Raw genomic sequence first — 23,695 nt, 5'->3', positions numbered from 1 at the left:
AGGTTGTTTTGTTTGTTGTATTATTTCGGCATTATTGATTCTTTGCTCTTTTCTCACAGTCTTTTTTTAAAAGCTTCTATAGTATTTACAAATTTAAACAGAGTTTCTCTGTATTATAGCATGTTTCTGACAGTTGTCTTATTTCCCAAAGCAGTGCATATAAACTTTTGCAGTTATTTTTGAGGATGGTAATTCTTACAGCATTCTGTTTTCTTGTTCTTGTTTCCTTACTTTTCTTTAATAATACATTACTTCTAAAATTGGATCTGGATTGGTTTAGATTAACTTTTTTATTAACAGCTTTTTTTGGATTCACAAAAATAAAATAGCATATTGTAGAAAATTTTAGCCTTAATTTTTAAGTTTTGCCAGTTTTATTTTCACACATACTTTTTGTGATGGTAGTGTGTTAGCTCAAAGACGGTGCTCTGTTACTATCCCAACATCTTTCAGGGTATCTTTTATCTTTTAGTTCTTTCTTTTCATATACCTCTAAAATGAGTTGTTCTAAGGAAGTCAGTTATAATAATGGTTCTCAACCCCGCAAGAGCCCCGCAAGACCCAGTGCAGTTCTAGTAACAAACATTTTTAATTACCTGTTTCTATCCTGAAATTAATGGATTTTTAACCTACCTACACACATAAAATTCAGTGTAATTGCCTTAATTGTAACATAAAGAGGAAATAAAAGGAGAGTAATTAATAAATATTTCAACATGTTATTTTTAGAGCATGATGTAATAGATGTTTGTGTTTAGACACAGAAACCATGAATGGGGCAGCTATAAATGCAGACTGTTACAGGTGTGTTGCATTGGTCACTTGTATACCACAAGCAGTATTGCTGTCAATGTCATGATTTTCTGAAATATTTGAACCACTGATAAAATTCTGAAGAAAACAAAGTACAAATTTCCTTCAATTTACACATTCTATGTGTTTGTGGAAATTTGGGCATCTATTTAAACTATGCAAACATACACTTCGTTGATATTCAAAACGGAATTAGGTTCTGACACAGATAATTATAAACAGGTGTTTCATCTTCATGACTGTCCAGGAGGACATTAGAAAGTTATCAAGGCCAGAGGACAGTTAGCTTAGGTGGAGGATTCTCCTGTGACTTGCAAGTCATCTAGCATCCCTGGACCTTGTGCACTAAATGCCATAATTGCCCCTTAATCATTGTGACAACCAAACACAAACTTCCAAAACACTATACTGGGTGTTTCTGTGCGATGGAACTCTTTGGCAAGGATGTCACAGAGTAATTTTTTTAGTGCGTAAAATAAAATACATAGGATTGCAAAGAAAATGGATTGTATGGAAATAACAGACCCCAGGTTAAGAATCTCTGCAAGAAGTGACTACCACACCCTTCTCCAATATACACACTCCAGTTGAGAACCACTAAGTTGGAAGGGCTTTTTATGTTGAGGGAAGTGGTGAAAGCCATAGTCTTAAAATTTTAAGGATTTGAAAGTACATATGGGTGCCCAGAACATTTGCCATCAACACTGTGGCATCAATAGGGGACTAACAAGCACTCTCTGAGTCTAAAAGAATGAAAGCAAACAGCATAGGAACTCTATTTCTATTCTAATTTTGTATCAGAAATTAAGTGTATCAAATGGACTAATGCTTCTATTTTCCATTCTTTTCTCATTATGACTAAACTACCTCTTTGATTAACATCAATTAAAGTTCAGATCTTTTGCCAACTTGTTTATTCATCTATTACAAGGCAGCCTTGGCAGAACAAAATCTTTCTCCAGTTGCTATTTGGCAAGTTGGCAAAAAAAAAAAAAAAAACTTACACATATTAAACACAAGCAGTTCTAGGAATAGGAATTGAAAAGCAAGATAATCAAGAGTTTATTTCAACAGGTACTCACTTAGTGCTTTGCAGGAGTGCATTGCAAGAGTTGACCATATTGTATGTACATGAATAGCTTGGCGTGACAAATGTGTAGAATACTAAAGATGATGATTTTTATTTGTTTTAGGGTATGTCTCTGTGCCAGACTGTCGTCGTGGGCTCTGTAGTCATTCTTCTCTACTCTTCCAGAGCTTGTTATAATTTGGTGGTGGTCACCATATCTCAGGATACATTAGAAAGTCCATTTAATTATGGCTGGGATAATCTTTCAGATAAGGTAAATAGCCACCATGTATTGCCAGTCTAACAATGTGATGATTAACTTACCCTCATCTAGGAGAACACTGTAGTGTTTGACTTACAAACACATTTGTGGAATCTCTGTCTACTGTCAGTAATCATACTTAAAGCTTTGTGTTTAAAAATCTTTATATACGTGTGACATTTGAAATCATTCTTCACAGAGAACTTCTCTCAAAGGAGTATTTTCTCTCTCTTTTTTGGTAAATAATAATAGTGCCACAAGCCTCTCAGTCATATGCTAATTTTACTTATTTTTGTTAATGATGGTGTTTAAATATTTCTAGATAAATGAATTGCCTATTATTAGCCAGTGAATATGGTCTTTGTTAGGAGGAAAGTAACTCTCCCCTACCCAAGAACTACATATACTCTTAATATTTGGTTCAGGTTTAGATGTTTAAATAATGGCTTTCATAAAAATCTGGCTTTGTCAGTCTTGATAATGGGAGAGCATTTGTAGTTCCTTGGGTGTCCAGGTATTTGCTATCATAAATCCCAGTACTCTAACTATGCATATTTAACTTCCTAGCATTCCCATATGCTTCCTAAACGTACATTTTGACATAGCTATATGTCATATCTGTATAGTAATTTAGCTTTGTACTGAATTTAAGGGCTCCGGGAATATTATTTTTCATTTACCTTTCTAAAGTGAAGGAATTTTCACGTATAGTTCCTTGTGGCAGATTCTCTTCACTCCTTTTTCCATTTCCATCTTCCAACATCTGATAGAACAGAAACAAATTTAATATGTAGATTAGGTCCAAAAGCATATTTTAAGTAGAGCTGAGCTGAGTGACTTGTTACGTTTTTCTACAGGTATAATTAGGGTAAGTGCTGTTATTTTGCCTATGGAGCAGCTAGAACAGTAATGTCTTTAAAAGTCACTGTCTTTAGATTATGGGGCCTAAATAGGAGTTCACTCCTTATTATCCATATATTAAAATTGTCATAAACTGATACACTGAAAAAATTAACTGCTTTTTATTCTTTGTAACTTCAAAGCATTTTATGTCCTTTAAAGGATAAGTGTCATTTCATGAGAAACCACAAAATATAGAAAGTTGTAGAGTGTATGTGTTTGTAGTTGATATATTTTATCTTACCTGACTCGAAACAAGTTAACTGTGGAGGTGATTGCTTATATAATAAACAGATGTAAAAATTCTCTGCCATATTGTGTTTACAGGCTCATGTAGAAGACATAAGTGGAGAAGAGTATATAGTATTTGGAATGGTCCTCTTTCTGTGGGAACATGTGCCAGCATGGTCGGTGGTACTGTTTTTCCGGGCACAGAGATTAAACCAGAATTTGGTATGATATCATAATATTCCCCAATGCTTGTTCTCCTATTTTAAAAAATTATGGAACATTTATATTGATTTTCTATTTTTGGCAAAGGTTAAGACTAAAAATTATTATAGATTCTAGTGCCCCTTCTTAGTGGAAAAGTAAAACCTTCATATGCTATCTAATACTTTGTTCACAGGCACCTGCTGGCATGATAAATAGTCACAGTTATAGTTCCAGAGCTTACTTTTTCGACAATCCAAGACGATATGATAGTGATGATGACCTGCCAAGACTGGGAAGTTCAAGAGAAGGAAGGTAGATGTAACAAAGCCACTTAGCCTGAATTACTATTGAAATTGATTGAAAAAAACAAATCTAAGCTTTTACCAAAATATGAAAAAAGGTGATTTGGTGCTAATATGTCAATAAATAAGATTGGCAATATTGGAGTTTAAAGCAGTAGATGTTAAACCCAGGGTGGGACCTGCATTATCAGGAACTACCATTTGACTGAAAGCCTATATGCCTTTGGCTTGAAATGATACCATTTTATTTCAGGATCACTTGTTGGTTCAGAGCTGTTTGTGGGAGGGGGATACACAAGGAAGAAATACTATTACAGTGATTATGTGTCTGTTTGCATATCTTTAGTGCTGGTCAAAATCCAGAGAAACCCTAGATAAAACTCTTGGGAAGCTTAATTGCCATAGGAAATCTTCCCATGCCCTCCTTGTTACAAAACCATTTCAAGTCCATAACTAGTACACTATTGACTGTGATTCAGGCAAAGAGAAAAGCTTAATGGCTGAAGCCGTGAAGCATAATGGCTTCAGCTTGATATGCCATTTTCTGTAATCCTAACTTCATCTGGACAAGTTACATAACCTCAGTTTTTTGAACCTGTTTTTCATCTGTAAGACAGGGATAATAGAACCTACTTCAGAGGTTTGTTGTGAGGATTAAATGAATGTATATGTGTGTCTGCATACATACATACATACATACATAGATGTCTTAGAATAGAGCCGAGTATATAAGGACTACATTGTTATCATCTGACGATCAAGTTCTACCAGTTCTGAGTGGCATTCATTCATTCTTTTGTAACATACTACAATATAGAATCCAGGATATTAGATAAAAGTCATTAAATTTGTAGAAAGGCATTATGTTATTTGACAAAGAACATATTTCAATATATTTGAGTGCTAACTTTATTACAAAATTCATTGAAAATGCTAAAAATTCAAATGTGACTTCTTATATCCTGATCATAGTCCTATGGCTTCTTTACCTTTTTTTGTTGCAGTTTACCAAATTCGCAAAGTTTGGGCTGGTATGGCACCATGACTGGGTGTGGCAGCAGCAGTTACACAGTCACTCCCCACCTCAATGGACCTATGACAGATACTGCTCCTTTGCTCTTTACTTGTAGTAATTTAGATTTGAACAATCATCATAGCTTGTATGTGACACCACAAAACTGACAGCATCACCAAGTCATGATTCTTGAGTTGTTTTTCATAAATGTGTATATTCAATGTGTTTAAATTCCATCTACATAAACATTCCATTATCTGTTGCAACTGAAAACAAAATCTGGAAGTGTGGCTGTGTTTGGTAAAGAACACAGCTATTATTTTTGACCTCTTCATAGTAAAATGAAGTAAAATGGAAAGTTTGGAGTAGGAGAAAAGAGAGATCTTAAGGCACTTGATGGCCTCCAAAAATCCTGACTTTGGAACATCAAATGCATATGTGCACTTTTATCTTTGTTCTGAGTCACTGCAGTCCCCAAAGTCATATGCCAATGTTCACACTGGAATACTATATTGTACACCAAACTGGAAGGCAATTTTCCTATGAAAATCAAAGCCTGTATATTCATTGGTATGCTCTATACAGAAATCTTAATAAAAATTTTATAGTGTGAACAGTGCACAGAGTTAAGGCATAAAAATGTATCATTCTTTATAAAAATCTACTGAAAATGTGTAATCATTGAAGACAGTTCTTTTAAGCATGATTTTAAAACAGCGACTGAAATTCAATCATTTTAAACAAATGATAGTAGTAATCCATTAGTTATGGCCAGCAGCGTTCTTTGGAGAGCCACAATAATTTCAAGAGGAAAATATACCAGTGAAAATTGTGTGGCTATTTTGAGTAGAATTGGTCAGTTGATTATTTTGTGTAATTGAGATATATGTAGTAGTTTAAGCATGATTCTTGAAGAAAGCAATAGTGACTTTTGCAAAGGGAGATTTTGGTAGAAACTTCTTGGGACTAAACAAGTTTAGAGATGCATTTAAGAATTATTCACAAGATGTATAATTCTAAATTAAAACATAAATATATTTTCAAAAGCATTTGATTTCTGTGAAGCATGATATAGCTGGTCTTACCTAGTGAATCAGGATTGTCCTCAGGTAAATGAAATCATGATACATTATTGCAGTGAACTCAAGTGCAATACTTTGTGAGACATATAATTCCTCCTATGATTTTCACATTTTTATATCTTGTATATGGGAAAAGCCAAATTAAACTGAATTCAAATTAATTCCAGCATTAGACTAAATGAGCAAACTTAAGTAAATGTACAAACTAGGTAAGTATAAAACCACAGATTAACAATATTGGAGTACTTTTAGAATTACATTAAAACTGTCTTAAATGTCCTATCCCAAATCTAAAAAAAAAAGAAAATGGTAGGCTAAGATGATACAGAATTTTAAAATGCACTTTGTACCAGTGTCTATGTGGAAAGAAGTAGATGCTGAATACCTCAAGACGCCAAGGGAACAAGCAACATTGGGAAGTTGTCACAACATGCTCAAAGACAAACTACAATTGTCTGCTATCTATTTCTTCAGAACTGGAACTAATACGACTATCCTTTTCTGTTTTATACTTTGATTAGAATGTTATTTCCTCTCTTACTTAAAATGTACTTCAACTTTTTAACAACTGATACAATAACTTCACAAAAGTATAACACTAGGTTGAAACCCTAAGGAAAAATTAAAATTGTTAATGCTTTCTGTCTTTTGGGAGGCCAGTACACAGACAAATAAATTTCTTCTTTTTATGATACAAAATGACTTTGTATTTAATCAGAAGCATATACTTACTTATTTTGGGTTTGTTTATAAGTTCTCTCATTGTAACCAAATTATTTAAAAATGTATAGTATAGTTACCTATGGTATTATGTGACAAAAGCGTACTTTTATTACAACTTCAGTTGTTAGATTTCTTCTCAGAATGCCAACTGTTTATTTTGCTAATAATGTTAGGTATCTAATCATCTAGAGCTGTCTGAAAAGATATGTTGTCTTTGTTAACCCTTGGGGTTCAAGGTGATAACGTTTTTCTAGTAAGGCTCCCCTCGATAATGTTCCTATTTGACCAAACTAACAGATTACTTTTTAAAAATTTTTCAGATAAAATAACTTGGTTCTTTCTGCTGCATTAGTTGATTGTTCCAAATTTGAGGTTTGTAAGTTTATTCTTATCACTGACTAGGGTACCCAAATTCTTGCATTTGTCTCCTTATACACATCTAACACATCACCAAAGACAAATAAAGATACACTCTGGCCCAATCTTTGCTTAAAAATTCCAAAGCACTAGGAGCACTTTAAGTTTGGTCTCGAAAGGAGTTGTTTATAAAATCAAAGGGCTACCGATTCCCTGTTCATCCTGCACTGAAGCACATGATGACAATATCAAACCTTCGTTTTTGTTCATTAAAAAGTGAATTTCATTATTTAAATGTGTAATTCTATAGTGAGTAGCAGTACTTGTTTTCATCATTTCACTTGGGTGGCCATTAATTTTGAAACTTTTACCACTCATTGTAGTTGGTTGTAGTTTTATGGAAAATGTAATTTATAGCTAAAGTGGCTTTTTTATGCATAGCTGCCTTTTTTATTGTTTAACAGTGTTTCTCAGCTATATAATCAGTTTCAAACTGGTTGTAAAAGTATAGCTGTGGCCAATGAATGTATTTATTTGTTGTTTCACTAAATTGTGACAAAACACTATTAAAAATAAAAGTGTTTGTGCTTTTATTTAGAGTTCTGGTTTTCTTCATCTCTTATAATGGACTATACTGAGTTTCTATCATATAAGGATAAGAACATAGTGCTACCACAAAAAAAAAAAAGAAAAAAAATCAGGAGTTACAAATGATAGCTTGCCTTTAGTGATATCATAATTACTTACATCTGGATGTCATATCACTTAATATACACCAGTTTGACATGAAGTGCCATGCAGTTTAAAATGCCAATACATTATTAGATGATAGTACAAAATTTTTATTATTTATTCAAACATTAAGCTAAGAAAAATTGTTATATGAAATAATTTATAACACTTCTCCCCTTCCCTTTAGAATCTTAAACAGGAATCCATTTATCTACCTTATAATCCTAAGAAGGTATTATTTGATTATTCAAGAAATTCCTCAATGATGCTGCCTTTTCCCATGAAAGAAGTTCCTTTTTTTTCCCAGAATAGACCCCTTTCATGACCCACCAAAAACCACACCAAATCTTGAATACAATTTCAGCTTTATTGACCCCCTAAAGTCTACAAATCCTTCGGACTCTACTGACCCGTGCTGTAAAGTGAAGGCAGTGAAAGTATTTGGAATATAGGTAGGACCTCTAATATAATAAAGATGTCACTTTAAAATCAATTTCTTCAACAAACATTTATTAAACATTCATATGCCAAAAACTATGCTACAGAGATGCAAAAAATAAAAAGGTTCCTTTTCCTGCCCTTGAGCTCACATTCTAGTAAAGAAGACTTTTGAAAAATAAAATATAGTACAATGTAAGTGACATACAATAGAGGTAGGTTGTAATTACAGTGGTGACACGAAAGTGGAAGTTAGATGACTCTCCTTGAGTGGAGCAAAGGAGGTTTCACAGAGGAAATGCTTATGTCAGGCCTGCAAGATGCATAGGAATTTTCCAAGTGGGGAAGGATGACTGACTAGCACACTTGATGCAAAGAGTACAGCATTTACCAAGGCGGGAGGCCTGGCCAAATGTGGCTTCTGAAGAACTGTAAGTCTGTTTCACCACAACATTCGGTGGAGGAAACACATCACACATCAGAAGACCTTGTACACCAAACAGAGGAGTTTGGCTTTCTCCTGAAGTCACTGAAGGGTATTAGGGAGTAACACTGTCAGAGTGCTTCTAGAAAGCCTGCTGTGGTAACACTGAGCAACAGAGAGGAGACCAGCTAGGTATAGGAGGCAGGTTAGTACTGTAGTTATTAATAATAGCAATGAAGATGAAAGAGTGATGTATCAAAGAGGTGGAGATAAAATAAGTAAAACTTAGACACTAAATGATTGATAGGGGAAGGTGGAGGAAAGGAATAAGCCTGGAAAACTTAGAATATAATGGTTCTAAAATTAACCAAAGTAAGGGACACAGGCATTAGAGTAGGTTTTGCAGAGAATGAATGTTTTAAGACACACACAAGTGTCTCTGGGACAACCAAGTAAAGTGCAACAGGCAGATGGATTGAGGAGTTTGGCTAAAGGTAAGGATTTAGGAACTGCTGAACTGAAATTACCCAAGCGTGAGAAGTGGTGTTATGATTAGGAGAAAAAAAAAATGGAGGTCTGAGGAATAACATTTAAGGAATAAATGAAGGGGCCAAAAGGGAGAGGGGGGTTGTTCAGGAGTGAGTAAATGTAAGAAATCAAGGGACTAAATCTTTAAAGTAGGGGTTGTCAAAAATGTCAAATACAGAAAAAAAGTCAAGTAATAGCTTGTGAATTAAACTGTGGATTTAGAATTAAGATTTTAGACTTCACAGGAAGGGACTGTTAACTACAGAGCCAAATGGCAGATTTTAGTTAAGGAGCCAGTGGAAGGTGACAAAGTAGAGGTAAGAATATTCCTTCAAAAACATGGGCGGTTAAAAAAAAAGAGGCCAGGCACGGTGGCTCACGCCTGTAATCCCAGCACTTTGGGAGGCCGAGGCGGGCGGATCACGAGGTCAGGAGATGGAGACTATCCTGGCTAACACGGTGAGACAAACCCTGCCTCTACTAAAAATACAAAAAAAAAAAAAAAACTAGCCGGGCGTGGTGGCGGGCGCCTGTAGTCCCAGCTACTCAGGGGGCTGAGGCAGGAGAATGGCATGAACCCGGGAGGCGGAGCTTGCAGTGAGCCAAGATCGCGCCACTGCACTCCAGCCTGGGTGACATAGCAAGACTCCGTCTCCAAAAAAAAAAGGAAGGGAAGCATAAGATGAGAGAGAGGGACACACAAAAAATGGCCATTTGAACCCACACTTTATTTTATATAGAGTGATCACTTCATAGTCTTTTGAGTCTCCAAGAGGATTGACTTAATTAATGGGTTAATGTCTTTCCTTTCCTGCCTTAGAGAAAAATGAAGCGACAGAGGAAAATAGGACAAATTATTAAACTTAGCTCAGTGATTATTCATTTAAAATATACTGAATACATATGCATACATTCATCCAACAGATATTTATTGGATACCAAGTATGTGCTTGGCACTGTACCAGGCCTTAGGGACACAGAAGAAAAAGTATACAGCAGTGTAAACTGACATTTCTTAACCACTATATAAATAAACCCCACTTTACTAATAATGTGACATTTCAACATGTTATACCTGATAAGACATATGTAAAGAGGGCACATGATTTTGAGGTATATGGCTTCTTTTTCTCTACAATTACCATGTGACATAAATTCCTAAACCCCTTCAAATAGCTTTATAAATGAAGAGCTTCCACTAATGAAAACCTCCCAAAATTACAGTTCAGTTTTAGGGAGACAAAGGAAATGAACTTTGTGTATAAAAAACAAAAATGAAACTGGGTATGGTGCCAGACACCTGTATTCCCAGCTACTTGGGAGGCTGAGGTGGGAAGATCACTTCAGCCCAGTCGTTAAAGTTCCAGCTTGCGCAACAAAGCAAAACCTTGTCTCTAAAAAAATTTTTAATAAAATAAATAGCCTACCCTATTACTATACACATCAAGCAAAAAACGGGCAACAAAACTCAAAAAGAACTTTAGATTGGAACTTGAAATTATTATTTATTCTAAGGCTTACAGTATTATAGTTCCAGAATTGTGGGAGTTTTTTTTTTTCTGAGAAAATCATTTTTAGCAATTACTCAGTATTACACACCGAAGTATTTAGGGTTAAAGGGGCATGATGCCTGTAACTGACTTTCAAATGATTGAGGGAAAATTTGTGTTTGCATGTGCGTGCGTGTGTGTGTGTGTGTGTGTGTGTGTGTGTACAGAGAAAGCATGAAAGATAAAGCACACATGAACAATTAGTGAATCTGGGTAAGAGAGCTCTTTGTACTATTTTTGAAACTCTTCTGTAAAGTGGAAATTATATAAAAATAAAAAGTGTTCCCCAAATTTTATTTAGTATTAGTGAAAGTATTATGAGAATAAATACATAATCTATTCAACTTTTCACAATGTTTAGAAATCTCCTGTGCCTTTGAGTTGTTATTGTACGTTTCTACACACAAAAACAACCCAATCAAAATAGCAATATACTTCTAAAAGTGATTTGTTTCATACCAATGTATTTTAGGATTGCCAGATAAAATACAAGACTCCCAGTTAAATTTGAATTTCAAACAAATAACTTTTTAGTATAAGTATTTTCCAAATATTCCATGTAACATATTAAAAAACTAATTGTTTATCTGAAATTCAAATCTAACTGGGCAATCTTTATTTTTATTTGCTGAATCCAGCAACCCTAAATGTACTGAAAAATTCTCCGTTGGTAATTATGGGTCATTCATGAGGCCTCCTTAGCATTTTCTTATTAAATGCTTGTCACATTTACCACAGTTTTATTTATATTACATATTATTACACAAAACGCTAGTTTGAGAGACTTAGAACATTCATTTTTATAATATATGAATTTGATAATCCTCCTTTTATTCAATATTAAACTTTAAAATTTGTACCACATTATTAAAGTATTACTTTTACTCACAGTAGTAGTATACATAGACTTAACACAATTTTTAAAAATGTGTTTACTTAAAACAATATAATTCTCCTTTACAAAAGCAACTTTATATAAAATGTTTGGCTTAAGACTGTCATTACTATTATGCCTTTGAATGAAATTCCACTCTTTGGCCTCCATTGTCCAGAAACAGGCACATATCAGCTTGTTTTCTTTAATGAATATTCTGTAACAAGTTCCTGAAGTTTTCTAATTCTTTCACACTTGTAGAAATTCTGTAACCAAAAAATATTTCACTCAGAAACCATCTTAGATAAATTTTATCTGTAAAAGTTATTCACTTTGCATTTTAAAACAACATTTTTAAAGTAATTTATTTCAATAAATTTAAGGTGCATAAACCATTTAATGTATTTTAATATATTTTAGTTCTTAATTTGACATGGTAAAACTAAGATATTAATGTCTAGAAATTAGTTATTTTAAAAGTATTTAAATACATATGCCAGATGCAGTGATTCGCTCCTGTAATCCCAGTATTTTTTGAGGCCAAGACAGGAGAACTGCTTGAGGCCAGGAATTTGAGAACAGCCTGGACAACACAAGGAGACCTGGTCTCTACAAAAAAAAATTAAAAATTGCCAGGCATGGCTGTGTGTGCCATGTAGTCGTAGCTACTTGGAAACCCAAGGTAGAACAACTGCTTGAGCCCAGGAGTTCAAGGTTACAGTGAGCTATGATCATGCCACTGCACTCCAGCCTGGGCAACATAGCCAGATCCTATCTCTAAAAAACCAAATTCTTTTAAATAAATAAAATAGCCAGATGCAGTAGCTCATGTCTATAATCCCAGCACTTTGGGAGGCCAAAGCGAGCAGACCACTTGAGTCCAGGAGTTTGAGACCAGCAAGAGCAATGTGGCAAAACCTTTTCTCTATGAAAAAGAAGAAAATTAGCCAGGCATGGTGGTGTGTGCCTGTATCCCAGCTACTCAGGAGACTAAGGTGGGAGAATCTATTGAGCCTGGGAGGTGGAGGTTTTCGTAAGCTGAGGTCACGTCAGTCAATCAATCAATCAAATACGTAAGTATGAGATACATAAGTATTAAAATACTTCTGTATTTTAAGCATTCATAAGTATACTCCCTTAATATTCAAGTATATAGTATTTGGTATAAAATATGTAAGTATACAAATATTACAATATTTAGGTATAAGTATTCATAAAAGTATTCATATGCTTAATATTAAAGTACATAAGTATATAAACACAGAAATATAACTTTTTAAATGCATAAGCATATGAATACTTAAAATACACCATATTTAGTAAATGTAGAAAGAATCAATGCTATTGGCCTATAAAGACTAAGAATATTAAATGTATGACTACACTGTTTTCACTAATTTTTGTAAAGTAAATTTTGTTCCTTATTTTAAGTGCACTTAGCTCTGCTCTCAATCATGAAAAATAGAATAATCAATGAAATATTAACTATCTAGCCCCTGGGTCCTAGAGACACAATTTTGAAGGTCAATTATTTCAAGTCCAAAATTGTAATATTTTTCAAATGAGGAAATGTAGTCCTTTAAAAAATGTTAATTTTTATAAATCTCAGCATTTCTTGCAAGATAGGCCAAAAGGAAATGCATCTGTACTTAAATATTTTAATGTAAGTTCCTTATTTCATGCTTTTCTTTAATCACTTTGATAGGAAATAATTATTTTAAAAAGAATTAACCTTTTTATATAACGGTGAATTCACAAAGAGATTTACATGTACACCTATGTTAAACAACATGATTTTTCTACCACTATCACAAAAATAATTGGATAGCAAAAAAAACTGCTTTTAAGCAATTTTTAATGTACAAATTCTATAAGATGAATATTAAAATTCAATCAGTAATTATAATTATGATTTTATATATACATATACACACTTTTTTTTTTTTTTGAGATGGTGTCTTGCTCTGTTGCCCTGGCTGGAGTGCAGTGGTATGATCTCGGCTCACTGCAACCTCTGCCTCCCGGGTTCAAGCGATTCTTCTGCCTCAGCCTCCCGAGTAGCTGGGACCACAGGCATGCCTCCACCATGCCTGGCTAATTTTTTGTAATTTTAGTAGAGTTGGCCAGGCTGGTCTCGAACTCCTGGCCTCAAGTGATCCACCCACCTCGGCTTCCCAAAGTGCTAGGATTACAGGCATGAGCCACCGTGCCCGGCCCTAATTATGATTATAAAAGTCAATAGATGAAAATAAAGACCATCATGTACTAATTGTATATGTCTACATACTTGAGGTATTTCATAATATCCCATAATTCTGTAATGAAATGATTTCTTCAAAAAAAATATTCCTGGCTGGGTACAGTGGCTCATGCTTGTAATCCAGCACTTCAGGAGGTGGAGCCTGGCAGATCACCTGAGATCAGGAGTTCAAGACCAGCCTGGCCAACATGGTGAAACCCTGTTTCTACTAAAAATACACACACACACACACACACACAAATTGGCCAGGTGTGGTGTCACGCACCTGTAATCCCAGCAACTTGGGAGGCTAAGCTGGGAGAATCGCTTGAACCCAGAAGGCAGAGGTCACAGTGAGCCGAGATCACGCCACTGCACTCCAGCCTGGGCTACAGACCAAAACGCCGTCTCAAAAATAAATACATAAATAAAATAAAAAGGATATTCCTTACCCAGTTTTTTCTGAGAGCATATATGTTGCTTTAGACTTACTTGGCTACCAGAAGCACTTCAGTACATTCAAACTAACCTTCCAAATGCGTTGAATAATGATACTATTTCTTGTCTGGTTAGATGGAATTCATAACTAGGTCCACTTTCTGGGATATTTGCTATCAATTTCTCAGAAAACAAGATCTTCAGAGCAGTGCCCAAACCCTGAGTCTATAATAGAAATAAGAAAAAAAGAAAAATTAGAAAATTATTCATGCAAAGGGTAAATGAGAAATAGGAATGACTAGATTTGCTTACCTGAAGCTTTCCCCACAGACGACATTTAAAACAACCAACACAATCCATAATTCTTGAAATATTTCTAAAATGCAGTCGAAAGTCCTCCTGAAAACAATTTAACAAAATTTTATTAAGATGTAATATACAGTCAATTAGTAAGTATTTGCTGAGCACGTTCTATGTGCCTAACACTGTACAAGGTACTATGGGGTACCAAAAATGAGAACAGCACTAATATTCATTGGTTCTACATACCAGATGCTTACATATACAATCTCATTTAATCTTCACTACAAATCCAAAGGTAGATATTATTATAATCTACATCTAATAAATATAAAATCAAGATTCAGAGTGTTTAGGTAACTTGCCTAAATTCCCATATCTAGTAAACAAAAAACTTAGAAACCAGGCCTGTCTGACTCCAAAGCTAAACTATCTGCAAAAATATACAAAATAACTTTGTCAAGGTGTCCATTGTAGGTGATTAACTATATGTCAATAGGTAGAGAAAGGAGGGTGAGACAGGGTTAGAGAGCATCATTTACCAGAAGGAATGGAGGGAGGGAATGAGGGAAGAAGGCAGGAGTGGAAAGGAAAAAAAAAAAAAATCCTTTGGTTTCTTTTTTTTTTTTTTTTTTTTTTGAGAGGGAGTATCACCCTGTCACCCAAGCTGGAGTGCAGTGGGGGGATCTCGCTCACTGCAGGCTCCGCCTCCCGGGTTCACGCCATTCTCCTGCCTCAGCCTCCTGAGTAGCTGGGACTACGGGCACCCGCCACCACACTCAGCTAATTTTTTTTTTTTTTTTGTATTTTTAGTAGAGGCAGGGTTTCACCATATTAGCCAGGATGGTCTCAATCTCCTGACCTTGTGATCCGCCCGCCTCGGCCTCCCAAAGTGCTGGGATTACAGGCGTGAGGCACAGCGGCCGGCCCTTTGGTTTCATAATGGTTCAACCACAGCCCTTCTTTCTGGTATGAATAAGGTAAAGCAATCAGGTCTTCCTTTGTTAATATTAACGTTACTATTACTATTAACATGCAAAAATATATAAAATATAGTGAATGCCATGTACCCACTACCAAGTTTTAGAAAAATTTGTCACAAGTACAATCGAAGCCCCTCATGTTATCTCTCAAGTCCCATATCCCACCCTCTACTACTATATTGAATTTGGCATTGTTCCCTTTTTGTTTTTATGCTTTTAATACATATGTATACATCCATGAACCCTAGAATATTATATCATTTATAACAGGGTGACATGCATCCAGCTAATCTAAACATAGTATATGTCCTTAAGGAATATGGAGAAAAGAAGGGAAGCCAAGAACACATCCTTCTTTTCCTGCAATGGAAATTACCAACTGATCCTCCAAGAGACTCCTGTACTGGACTAAGAGGGGAATCTCAAGCTTACAGTATTCTTAGCAGGAAATTTGACATACATCTCAGATAGAACATCCATTATACAAATTGGCCTACAATTTAGGGAGCACACAGTATTTCTCTTTTTCTAATGTGATAAACCACACACTAGGCTCAACTAGATGAAGGCAGGAAAACAAATCTAAAATAGGAATAAATCAATGATTGTAACCCACTATTCAAAGGAAACCTCAATTTGCTCTGGAGACAGACTTTCCCAACATGCTTTATTCGTTTGTGACTTTCAAACAGCTGTAACATGAAAAAAAGTTTTAATAGGATCTAAGATGTAATATCTTTATTAATTAAGACAAAGCCCAAATTGTTCATTGTTACCATATCTTAATAATATTTTCTATCTTGGTTTCAGTACCTGTCCAGTAAGAGGTACTATTTTTTTTATTTTTATGACCACATGACATCCAAGCAACAGGTACTGATTTTAAACCTACTTAAAAAAAACTAACCAGTAATATTACTCTACAAAGATTCTGTGATCTGATTTTAGGTTTCCTTTAAACTAGAGCATTGACCAAAACTTAAAGAAAAATCACACTTTTAACAATAATAACAGTAATAAAGTTACTCTAAAGAACATGTTCCCATCCTATGAGCTGTTGACTTCTAGAAGACTTAATAGTTATTATGAGGATCTACAGAATCCACATAGAGACAAGACTGTATATCACAGAATAAATAGCTCACATGTATGCACTATAAATTTCCAAATGGATAGAAATGTTATGATCAATAAAACACAACTTTTACTTTAAAAGTGTTACCAAATGCATGGTGGCTTTTTGGCAATCATATTTTCAAAATTAACAGATACTAAAAATACTCTGTTATGAGAAGAGGCTTGAAAGTCCCTGAGTATAAGACTCTCATACTTGTGAGAGTTGGAAGCCTCTGTTCTAAAAGACTGTGCTTGCTTTTGTAGATGCTAATTTCAATGTTTGATTCTATGTTAATCCAAATACTTGAATGTGACAGCTCTTGAGTAAGTCTTTGTATGACATGTACAGAGAGCAGGCATGGCTGCTTACAATAGCCAAATAAACATTGTAAAATTAAAACCAAGCACATCAAATAGCATGCATCTTCTGCTTAAGTGAACTTAATATGCTAGGACCAAATTAATAGGCTAGAAATTTACTAGATCAAATTAGTAAAAATTAGTAAGGATTTCACAGGAGAAAATCCTTGTGACTTAACAAATAACAATTATGTACAATAACCTGAGTATATCCCCTAATTATCTCAGGTTAGAAAAATGTATGGTCCTTAAAATAACCAGTACCTAAATCACTTACAGATTTTCCTTGTTTAGACATGCAGTTTTAGGTCATCACTTTAAATTACAGCCAGTCAATAGAATGATCAAGCATGCTGTGATTTATATTCAGTGAAACCAACTGACCAATTCTTGCCCAAATTCTCAAATGCTTTACAAGTCTTCAAATGAGATTGTATTCTATTTGAATTGAATGCTAAATAATTGTCCTTCATACAAGTCCTCTATTTCTAACCATACATTGATAGGGTACTAAGGAAACAAGATGAGATTTTTAAAATTAATTTATAAATATGACTGTTCAAATCGATGTTTACCAGAAACTACTTTTTAAAAAAGTAAATCTTTGATAGTAGCATGTTTTGTTTTTTACATCTTTCCTGTAAAAATTCTGTTACATCAAGACTCTCTACCTAAACTTCATAGGACATTAAAGGTGAGTGTTTCCAAGTTTTGATCAAATTAAAACATTGTGAGAAATCTTTCTAATCTGCACGATTTAAAAAGAGCTGATGCCAGAACACTTTCCAATAAAGCGGCAAGTAAACTAAAAAAAAAAAGGAACATATTGAAAATAGTAGGAAAAAAAGAAGTCTTATTACAGCATCTTCCCCCTCACTTTCTAGTTCCTGGAAGCTGTTTAGGCAGATTATATAAGCACTGAGGTATGTATTTGTAGCAAGAATGCTTCAAGTAGGAGGTAGATGGGAAGTCAAGAATAAGTATTATCTAACTGCAAAAAAACTGAGTGCATAAAATCAGGTTCTTTCATTACAGAAAGAAAGAATAAAAAGCAGAGGAAGATTTTTGTAAATATTTTGATGAAATCAGGGTGGGTATGGTGGTGGCTCACACCTGTACTCCCAGCACTTTCGGAGGCCAAGACAGGTGGATTGCTTGAGGCCAACAGTTCAAGACCAGCCTGGGCAACATAGTGAGACCCCAACTCAACAAAAAAATTTTAAAAGTTAGCAGGGCATAGTGGTGCCAGCCTGTAGACCTAGCTACTCAGGAGGCTGAGGTGGGAAGATGGCTTGAACTCAGGAGTTCCAGGCTGCAGTGAGCTATGATTATGCCTCTGCACTTCAACTCTGGTGACAAAATAAGACCTTATCTCTTAAAAAAACAAAAATACATATACAATATGTATGAAATCAGACATATTTGTATAGAAATCCACCTATACATATCTATCATATCTATCTATATCTGGTATCTTTATTAAGACAAAGCCCAAATGATTGTTACCATATCTTAACAATATTCTCTATCTTGTGTTTCAGTACCTGTTCAGTAAGAGGTACTAACTTTATTTTTACTATTTTTCTATGACCAGATGACACCCAAGCAAGATGTACTAATTTTAAACCTACTTAAAAAAAAACTACTCAATAATATTACTCTACAAAGATTCCGTGATATATATATATATGATTTCATATGTACATATATATAATTTGTGTGTGTGTGTATATATATATATATGTATATATAAAATCAGATCAAACCCAGTAGTACAGAGGGCCACCTGCCTTTACTTACCAGTAGAACTTTGTAAGAGAGAAGAGAAATATAATTTTACTTGACCCCCTCTGGAAATCCCTTGAGGGTGGAAGCTCTCTTTCCTTTTAATGACAAAAAATCGTGCTGTGCACATAATGAGTGTGTAATAAATCTTCCTGGTAATGTTTGATATTTATAGCATTATGAGGCAAATACATACTCAGAAATGGTCTTGCCTGAGGTTAGACCCTATTAAGAGGCAAGACAATGACCAGACCCCATTCTGTGGGGTATCGAATCTGTTCTTTCCCCAGCTGCACACTGGTATTCACAACTGTCTTTAATTCCCAGTGAATAAGATGAACGGCAGGGGGTGCAATGGCTCACGACTGTAATCCTAGCACTTCGGAAGGCTGAGGTGGGAGGACCACTTGAGCCTAGGAGTTTGAGACCAGCCTGGGCAACATGGCAAAACCCTGTCTGTACTAAAAAAAAAAAAAAAAAAAAAAAAATAGACAGGCATGGTGGTACATGCCTGTGGTCCCAGCTACTCAAGCTACTCAGAAAGCTGAGGCGAGAGGATTGCTTGAGCACAGAATTTCAAGGTAGCAATGAGCCGTGATTGTACCACTGCACTCCAGCCTGGGTGACAGAGAGAGATCCTTTCTCAACAACAATAAAAAAAGATGAATGACAAAACATCACACTGTGCCTTCTCCCACTAATGAAGATCCTTTAATTCAACAATATCATCTTCAGAATTCTCTTCGGCAAAAGACAGACTAATACGCTACTCATGCATTGGATCCATTTCCTTTATTACCTCTATTTATTATATGAGATCATCAATGTGAAAGGCATCTAGAAAGTGTACAGCAATATACAGATATCAGTGTTACTTTGAATATAATGCAAAATAAACTTTGGACTTGATTTTTTTGAGGAAAAGAAAGATTACGACTCTGATTTTTTCTTAATTTCAAGATTTATATCAAGATATACTGTTAAGTATATATACATGTGTTTTTTAATTGACAAAAATTATATGTTTATGGATACAATGTGATGTTTTAATGTACATTTACAACATGAAGTGATTAAATCAGGCTAATTAACAAATCCATCGGTTCACATACTTAATCATTTTTTGTATAGTGGAAACCTTAAAATCTACACTTTCGGCAATTTTGCAATATACAATGCATTATTACCATAGTTACCATTCTGTGCAGTAGATCACTAAATCTTATTCTCCCTAACTGAAACTTCGTACCCATGGATCAACATCACCTTTTTCCCCATCCACCCCCCACCCCCAGCCTGTGGTAACCATCATTCTACTCTCTACTTTTTTTTTTTTTTTTTTAAATTAAAGACAGGGTTTCACACAATGTTGCCCAAGCTGGTCTTGAACTCCAGGGCTCAAGCAATCCTCCCACCTCAGCCTCCCAAAGTGCTGGGATTACAGGCCTGAGCCACTGCACCTGGCCTACTCTCTACTTCTATGAGTACTATATATGGGTTTATATTCATATCTGCATAAGTGTTAATCAGTTTGTATCAAACAATTAAGTATAAAATAATTACCTTTAGTTTGTGTGCTTCTTTTTTATCCCCAGCAAAAAATGAATTCTCATCAAAATGCAAAGGAAATGACCTGCATTTTAAAACAGAGAATATTCATTTTCATGTGTTATAAATACTAAAAGTCCTGCTAATACAACATTTTACTAGTCGTGATAAATAAAGAGGAGAAAACATAGTAAAACCAACACTCCGATGCCCCAAAACAAATTCTTATCTTCAAACCTCAAATCTCGATTCTAACTGCATAATACAGAAATTTGACCCCAAATCCAATTTATTCAAATAAACATGAAAATAATACATTATCAAATACTAAAAGAATGGCTCTTAAAACTAAAAATGTGTGCCTCTCAGTACCCAAATCAAAATAAAAACAAAAGCAAAATTCAATCTGAAAAGACCTACGAGCAAAATTAACTTTTAATTATGTTCTAAATAGTTTTCCTTTCTCTAAACGAATATTAAAAATTTTAGGCAGAGCACAGTGGCCTGCACCTGTAATCCCAGCACTTTGGGAGGCCAAGGTGGGTGGATCACTTGAGCCCAGGAGTTCGAGACCAGCCTGGACAACATGGCGAAACCCCATTTCTACAAAAAATACAAAAATTAAATTAGCCCGGTGTGGTGGTTTGCACATATAGTCCCAGCTACTTGGGCTGAGATGGGAGGACTGCTTGAGCCCAGGAGATCGAGGCTGCAGTAAGCCATGACCGTGCCACTGCACTCCAGCCTGGGCAACAGAGGGAGACCCCATCTCAAAAAAAAAAATGTATCCTTTACATTAATTGTCACTCTTCTATTAATGTATAAATTTTAATATATAATTTACTTGATTTCATGAAGTATTTCCAGAAGTAACATTTTGTTTTCCTCATCCTGAATTTTATTTCCAGTAAAGAGTTGAAAATCCGGGCGCTCGAAGAATGGTAACACTTTGGATAAAGCCCTTAGTTCTATTAAGTAGAGAAAATACAAGTTCTTAAGCCTTCTTGGACCTTCTCCTTCAGTCAAAATTCCATCAAATCGCTGTTGAAATTCTGTAATGTTGTGTCCCCATTTCTTTTCTAACCAGGTCTCTAAGAAGGAAGAAGAATTAAATATTTAAAACTGAATTTGAAAATTTTTACTTTAATTATATTAGGTTATTCATGCCTATAGAAGTTAATTTCATTTTGCATTTTAAATTATATAATAACAACCAAGAAAATGGCTTTTCACAATTTAGCCTTTAATAGTTTTATATTAATATTTTATTTATTTATTTTTTTTTTTTTTGAGACGGAGTCTCGCTCTGTCCCCCAGGCTGGAGTGCAGTGGCGGGATCTCGGCTCACTGCAAGCTCCGCCTCCCGGGTTCACACCATTCTCCTGCCTCAGCCTCCCGAGTAGCTGGGACTACAGGCGCCCGTCAACGCACCCGTCAACACGCCCGGCTAATTTTTTGTATTTTTAGTAGAGACAGGGTTTCACCATGTTAGCCAGGATGGTCTCAATCTCCTGACCTTGTGATCCGCCCGCCTTAGCCTCCCAAAGTGCTGGGATTACAGGCTTGAGCCACCGCGCCCGGCCTTAATATTTTATTTTCTAGAACCCATCCTTATAACGAATTCAATGTTTTACTGAGAAAGCAAGTCTTATTAATAATAAAAATCATTCTTAATTTTTGCAGGTGCATAGTATCTGTTTATATTGATGCCATATATGGCATCCTTTGATACAGGCATATAATTTATGTATTAATCACATCAGGGCAAATGAAGTTTCTATCAATTCTACACTTTTAGTTACTTTAAAATGTACAATTAAGTTGCTATTGATTATAGGGTCATTTTTATGGGTATAATAAAAATTTTTTATAAATAAAATTCTGAGTCTTAAAATTCTGAGTTCTGCTTAAACATTTAAAAAAATTTGTTACGTATTTTTCTTTGAACATGTGGTCTCTCTGCCTGCAAACATACAGAATTTTAGTTCTGATTTACATAGAGTTAGCTATGCACATAGATTACTCTAAAAATAGACCTTAGGTGCAAGAAAATTATAGAGTAAGTGTGTTTGGGTAAGTATGAGTTTGTACCTGTTTTCAGAAGAATAGAGCAATATTGGAACAAAATAAATATCTTAATAAGGTGACAAATTTACTAGAAAACTGAAAACCTCAAAAAATGCTGAAAGCAAATCTATACTCTGCTTTTTATTAAATTCATTACTGTAAAATCTTCTGACTTATGATTCAGAATCTCCCCATGAACATTTTCTGTTTTTCTTTGCCTGGTTCTCATGCTAGACTTATAATTTTCTTGTCTCTTATAATTTTTTTCTTTTATAGTTTATGAGGTATTCATTATGCGAGCTGGTCATGACTAATAAGAATGATTTTTATAAAATTTAGTAGTGCATGCAAAACAATTTTTAAATGTATTTCCAAAGTTGTGTATTATATTTTATTTAATTAGGACATTCCATTTGTTCTTCTAATTGAAGAATTCTACATAAGCCTGTATTTTTTTTTTTACTTATTTTATTCTCATTATAATTGACATAAGTAAATTTATATATTTATTGAGCCAATTTGTTCAGGTAAGAACTAGAGATGCTTCAGAAGTCACGAGGATGTTTTTTATATATAAATGTAGCAAACACACAGTACTTGCTGTGTAATAGATGCTCCATGATAAGCTATAAACATTCCTGCTACGGTTAGTTTGTAAGTTCAAGTCGGAGAAGGAAAATACCAATAGTGAAGAAACAAGATTGATTCTTCATGTGGAGATATCATTTTTCCATGCTGCAAAGCTAAATCTTGCTGAATTTTTTTTTTTTTTTTTTTTTTTTTTTTTTTTTTTGAGATGGAGTCTTGCTCTGTTGCCCAGGCTGGAGTGCAGTGGCGCAATCTCGGCTCACTGCAAGCTCCGCCTCCCGGGTTCACGCCATTCTCCTGCCTCAGCCTCTCCGAGTAGCTGGGACTACAGGCGTCCGCCACCACGCCCGGCTAATTTTTTGTATTTTTAGTAGAGACGGGGTTTCACCGTGGTCTCGATCTCCTGACCTCGTGATCCGCCCGCCTCGGCCTCCCAAAGTGCTGGGATTACAAGCGTGAGCCACTGCACCTGGCCAATCTTGCTGAATTTTAAGAGCAATTCTGTTTAATTCCTAGTTATCTTTAGTTTTGTTTGTCCTATTATGCGTCTTCTGTGTATTCATCACAGCCCTTCTTCTTCTTTTTCTATGTGATGGCTACAGTTTTCTCACTGTTGTCTTCATGCCATGTCATTTTACATGGTACTTTGTAGGTTTTGATGAGAAAGTTGGTATTTATTTAATGCACTCAAAAATTGGTTTTAACTAGAGAGTTTGCTTATCAATATAACTTTCAGATCAGTTAATTAAGATAAAAGACAAACCTGT

The 23,695-nt window shown here is 34.9% G+C and overlaps 2 protein-coding genes across 2 annotated transcripts in view; one reads left to right on the top strand and one right to left on the bottom strand.

The window, feature by feature from the left end:
* The window catches only part of GPR137C (G protein-coupled receptor 137C), a 78,274-nt gene extending 70,723 nt beyond the window's left edge, over positions 1-7,551 (top strand). Inside the window, exons 4-7 of the mRNA XM_032135101.1 lie at positions 2,007-2,156; positions 3,372-3,497; positions 3,673-3,791; positions 4,786-7,551. Coding sequence (XP_031990992.1) covers positions 2,007-2,156; positions 3,372-3,497; positions 3,673-3,791; positions 4,786-4,963 — 573 coding nt within the window. The 3' untranslated portion in view covers positions 4,964-7,551. The remainder of the gene's footprint in view (positions 1-2,006; positions 2,157-3,371; positions 3,498-3,672; positions 3,792-4,785) is intronic.
* Positions 7,552-8,183: 632 nt separating this feature from the next.
* Positions 8,184-23,695, bottom strand: part of ERO1A (endoplasmic reticulum oxidoreductase 1 alpha) — a 61,822-nt gene continuing 46,310 nt past the window's right edge. The window contains exons 12-16 of the mRNA XM_032135100.2: positions 21,118-21,364; positions 20,289-20,358; positions 14,494-14,580; positions 14,273-14,406; positions 8,184-11,770 (exon numbers count right to left, since the gene is read on the bottom strand). Coding sequence (XP_031990991.1) covers positions 11,710-11,770; positions 14,273-14,406; positions 14,494-14,580; positions 20,289-20,358; positions 21,118-21,364 — 599 coding nt within the window. The 3' untranslated portion in view covers positions 8,184-11,709. The remainder of the gene's footprint in view (positions 11,771-14,272; positions 14,407-14,493; positions 14,581-20,288; positions 20,359-21,117; positions 21,365-23,695) is intronic.

This window comes from Hylobates moloch, unplaced genomic scaffold, assembly GCF_009828535.3.
Source record: "Hylobates moloch isolate HMO894 unplaced genomic scaffold, HMol_V3 SCAFFOLD_16, whole genome shotgun sequence".
Lineage (NCBI taxonomy): Eukaryota > Metazoa > Chordata > Mammalia > Primates > Hylobatidae > Hylobates > Hylobates moloch.
The sequence above is the reverse complement of the archived record's forward strand: the minus strand, read 5'-3'. Positions and strand labels throughout refer to the sequence as shown.